This window comes from Montipora capricornis, chromosome 4, assembly GCF_036669925.1.
Source record: "Montipora capricornis isolate CH-2021 chromosome 4, ASM3666992v2, whole genome shotgun sequence".
In the NCBI taxonomy this organism is placed as follows: Eukaryota; Metazoa; Cnidaria; class Anthozoa; order Scleractinia; family Acroporidae; genus Montipora; species Montipora capricornis.
Genome location: NC_090886.1, coordinates 25,630,186 through 25,635,185, shown reverse-complemented (window position 1 = coordinate 25,635,185; position 5,000 = coordinate 25,630,186). Strand labels below are relative to the sequence as shown.

The window sequence follows — 5,000 nt, the reverse complement described above, 5'->3', positions numbered from 1 at the left end:
GCGTTCGTTTCAACAGCAACTGCTCCAACGGAAACAGGATCCTCTCGCTCAAAATACTTCTTCAGTAGATTAGCATGGTAAACTCTCTCTTTTCCTTTGACTCTCACTCTATAATCATTGAGACCAACTACAGCACTAACCTCGAATGGACCTTTCCACTGCATTAGGAGCTTGTTGTGGTCGGTCGGTAGCAGCACTAACACTTTGTCTCCAGGTACAAACTTCCTGACTTTAGTCTTCCGGTCGTAATAATGCTTGCCTTTGTTCTGAGCTTTCTGAAGCTCGGTGTGCGCCAGTTTGAGGGTATCTTCAAGCTTCTCGCGGAGCTCAAACACATACTGATAGCTGTTCTTTACTTCAGGCTCCTCCAACTCTTTCGTCCAAAGCTCTTTGAGAATAAACATCGGTCCTCTGACAGCTCTTCCATACAACAACTCAAACGGCGAAAAACCAGTAGACTCCTGGGGAACTTCACGATATGCAAACAGCAACGGGTTAATATAGCGATGCCACTGTCTTGGCTGTTCGCTGCACAATCTCTTTAACATGCTCTTCATTGTTCCATTAAACTTTTCCGTCAGGCCATTACACATAGGATGATAAGGAGTCGTGGTGAGCTGTTTAATGCTCAAAAGCCGCGTCACTTCCTTCATACACTCAGAGACGAACTGCGTACCAAGGTCGCTCAAGATCTCTTCAGGCACTCCCAAACGACTAAAGATATCCACCAACGCTTCTGCCACAGTCTCAGTATCAATGTTCTTCAGCGGGACAGCTTCAGGATAACGAGTTGCAAAGTCGACCAATGTCAATATATATCTATGACCGCCCTCACTCGGGGGAACAAAAGGTCCAACCAGGTCGATTGCTACTCTCTTAAACGGCTTGTCAATTAATGGCATCTTCTCTAAGGGAACTTTCGGTACGGAACCCTTGTTAACTGTCTTCTGACATACATCGCAGGACTTGCAATAACGAGTCATGTCCCCTTGAATGCCTGGCCAATAAAACGCGCTTTGAATCTTATCAGTCGTTTTCTTTATTCCCATGTGACCTCCCATGATCGATCTGTGCGCTAGTTCCATTATTCGACTTCTCAGCTGCACTGGAACCATAACCTGCTTCAGGGGTTTACCTCCGTTCACATAAGGGTGCTTGTAGACACGGTACAGAACTCCACCTTTCACTTCAAATGAAGTCTCAGCCTGGCCTCTCGCAACTACGTCATCTTTCTCCAAAAATTTCTGTAGGCTCTCGTCATCACGCTGCATCTGCTTGAGCTTTTCTCTATCAATTACAGGGCTTTCTTTGGTATCCGGTACCTTCAACGGAATATGTTCTCCAGCTTTCTTAGCTTGACTTCTCGTGGTTACAGCACAAGCTTCTTGTACAGGAACTTGCCAGCTTGGGTCTGGGTCGTCAGCGGCTCTTGCGCCTGGTACATTACCAATAATCAAATCATAAACAGCATCGGGAAGACACTGCGCTTCCACCTGGCCCTTGAGATAAGGTGTATCAACATCAATCTTTGCGATGGGAACTTTCCTTGCCGTATTGTCAATGAGCAGCATAACATTAAATTCGCCAGTAAACTGATCCTCAGACACAAGGTCCCTCTTTACTACAATTCCACTACAACCAGTATCTCTCAGGACATCAACAGGCTTCTCTCCAATTCTACCTTTCACGACAGGCATTTTACTTCTCACTCCGGTCAACGGTTCAATACAAGCACTACTCAACAATGGAATCTTCTTACCACAGGCTAACAGCAGCTTATCATCTTTAATACAGGCCTTAACTTCTTCATCAGTAGGTTTAACCTCAGGGGGCTGAACTAAACAACTGGCACTCACTTGACCGCGCTGTACAGGGTTACCATCCTTACTTTGTCCTCCTGATCTGCGTCCACCTGATCGACAGTTTCTAGCTTCATGTCCCTGCTTACCACATAGGAAACACTTTCTTGTTAGGGTTGGGCAGTTGACAGCTTTATGACCTCGGGTGTTGCACTTAAAGCAATGCAGAGCTGGTGGATTAGTCTGCATGTTCTTGGCTTCGTCCCTCTCAGGCTGCACTGTTGGCTTTCTGCTCGCTGAGCTGAACAAATGTTTACCATGAGCCTCCCAGTACTGGTCAGCGATCTTCGCAATCTTTGCTAGAGTCTCAGGTGCCCTTTCTCGCAGGTGAATTGCCAAATCCTTAGGGCAAGAGTCAATAAATTGTTCTTTCACGATCAAGTCCTTAAGACCATCAAAGGTTCGCGCAGTATCCGAAAGCTCTAGCCAACGTAACAGGTATCTGTCCAGTCGCACAATAAACTGCTCCGGACTTTCGTCAACTTCTGGTTTGGATGCTCTAAATTTTCGACGATAGCCGTCTTCGGTAAGGTCATATCTCTTCATTAACGCAATCTTTACCCTGTCATAATCCTTAGCTGCGTCCTCCGATAGACGTGAATACACTTCTAGTGCCCGTCCAGACAACAGAGCACTGAGCTTCGATGCCCATCCATCTTTTTTCCACTTAGCTGTCTCGGCAAATCTCTCGAACCTCTGCAAATACGCGTCCAAATCGTCTTTGCCATCAACAAACGACGGGAGTTTAGGTGCCTTAGCCCGATCCTCTCTCACTTCAGGACGCCCGTCAGCACTCTCCACAGCCAAACGTGCAATTTCCAGCTCATGTTCTCTTTTTGCCGCTTCAATAGCCTCTTTCTGTTTCAACAGCTCGGCTTCCATCTCCAATTTTCTTAGTTCGCGTTCTTGTCGTCTAGTTTCTCTCTTCATCTTCTCTTCTGCGCCTTTCCTCTTTTTCTTCCTCTTCCTTTCTTTTATCCTCCTCAAGCATTCGACGTCTCTCTTCTCTTTCTTCTTGTAATTGCCTCTTTTTTCTTCTCTTTCTTCCTGTTCCCTTCTTCGTTCTTCTTCAAATTGTCTGCGTTTCTCTTCTTTTTCTTCCTGTTCCCTTCTTTTTTCTTCCTCTTCCTTTCTTCTTTCTTGTTCTAACTTTTGTTGCTTCTCTACAAACTCGAGCAGCTTTTCTCCTTGCAATCCAAATTCTTTTCCCATCTGCAAAAGCTTTTCCATTTCCATAGCAGTATTCCACAGCAAAAACACAATATACTCTCTTGTACAGTTCTCCTTACTTTAGCTGTAACTCCTTCTTGAATTGTCCTTTCCTGGTTTCTGTAGTAGGCAAACAAATGAATTCCTCTCCCGGACAGGCCCCCAATGTTACGAGTTCGAATGTTTAGAGGAGAGGTAGCTTGCAGACTAAACTGAACGCAGGGTTGTCGGAACAACAACAAGAAGATTTATTCCAAAAATGAACGTAGTTTCCACGAAGTAAACTCTAAACAACACGTACTTGATAAACTTACACGGCCTCCGCCAACTTGAATGCACACAGCTTCTGTCACACTTGACTAAACACGGCTAACGCCAACTCTCTTCGCTTGTGAAAAACTAGTTAGAAAAACACTCCGCTTGAACTCGTCTACTTATATACTCTGACAATAAACTTCTAGAACTTTCTAAATTAGTAATCAATCTAATTATAGAAAGATTACAAAACACACCGATTTAGAAACGCTTACGTACAAACCTAAATATAAACAAACTACGAACTCTCGCGAAGATTCTAGAAAGTAACGCTTGTCACGCAATACTATTTTTCGTAACACAGGATTCCAAAATGAAATCGAACCTATAACCTTCTTATTACTCATATTTGGAAGCTGATCTGGCACTGATATGGGTTCGGGTGAAGGGTTAATTTTTCGAGTAAAAGCATGATACTGCTAAAGATAAACAACTGAAAGCGCTAGTCCACGCTAACGTACTTCAACAACTATGAGTTTAAAAGGAAGTCATTATTACAGTATTATAATATAAAATGGTAATAATAATAATAATAATAATAATAATAATAATAATAATAATTGTACGATACATAATAACTACAAAATGGTAACAGCAGCTGCAAGATAAATTATTTACAATGAATATTTTTTATTATGCTTATATTTATTGGCCAGAGTTAATGGAGCAGCAACAATATTATAGACCAAATGCATAAATGGCAGCCAAAAATATATTCTTTTGTTTATGTGCTAATAAGACTCACCAGCTTCGCTCTTATGCAACATTTATTTTGTATTTTGTCCATGCAAACGAGGCTAGTGAGTCTAATTAGCGCATAAACAAAAGTACATTTTTGGCCGCCATTTATATGCATTCAGTCTATTTGTGTCCTCAATAGACCAAATCGGCTAGCTCAATATTATACCCAATTCAGACCCTTTGGGAATAAAAAGTTTTGTTCCAGGTATTTCCGTATCATTTAACCTGATAATGCAAATACAATACAGAATAAATAATATAATAAACAATCTTAACCCCAGGAGATTTGAATTGGTAGTCAACCTTGAGTGAGTCCATTTGGTCTATTAAGAGCGAAAAAATTAATGATTGCAAACAAATATAGAACAGGTGTTAGAAACAGGACATACCTGTCATGCTAATTGAGTAGCTGACTGATTATATGTGATGATTGAAAATCATCACATAATATGTATACAGGTGCACAGGCAAAAACGTTTCATGGCTTTGCCACCCAAATGGCAAAGGGGGCTATCTATCTACATTGCCGAAGGAAGTGTTAAGTGCAACAATTAACCGTATACAACTTTGATGAAAAAAACAATCTGAAGCTGATTTTGTCTCTTACCTGTTGGTGTCACTCTTGGTGTTCCATTCTTTGCACTTTTAGGTGGGCTTGGCAGTTTCTTCAAAAGCTGAACCTGAGACTTCAGAATGTCTTTGACAAAAAAATCAAGTTCTGCTTCAGAGTCTGTTGTTACGTCCTAAGAAAAGAAAACAGCAATAATTTATTATTTAAGTCTCACTGGCTCAGGACAAGGTTACTGCAAGCAGGTCCAGTCTGCCCTACTCTTCTTGGCAGCCTGCGTGTTCATTAATGTCCCACACCAGTGATGT

The 5,000-nt window shown here is 42.0% G+C and overlaps 1 protein-coding gene across 1 annotated transcript in view; it reads right to left on the bottom strand.

Annotated features, from left to right (window-relative positions):
- The window catches only part of LOC138046417 (serine-rich adhesin for platelets-like), an 11,988-nt gene that overhangs the window by 5,099 nt on the left and 1,889 nt on the right, over positions 1 to 5,000 (bottom strand). The window contains exon 3 of the mRNA XM_068893055.1: positions 4,732 to 4,867. Within this exon, the coding sequence (XP_068749156.1) occupies positions 4,732 to 4,867 (136 nt within the window). The remainder of the gene's footprint in view (positions 1 to 4,731; positions 4,868 to 5,000) is intronic.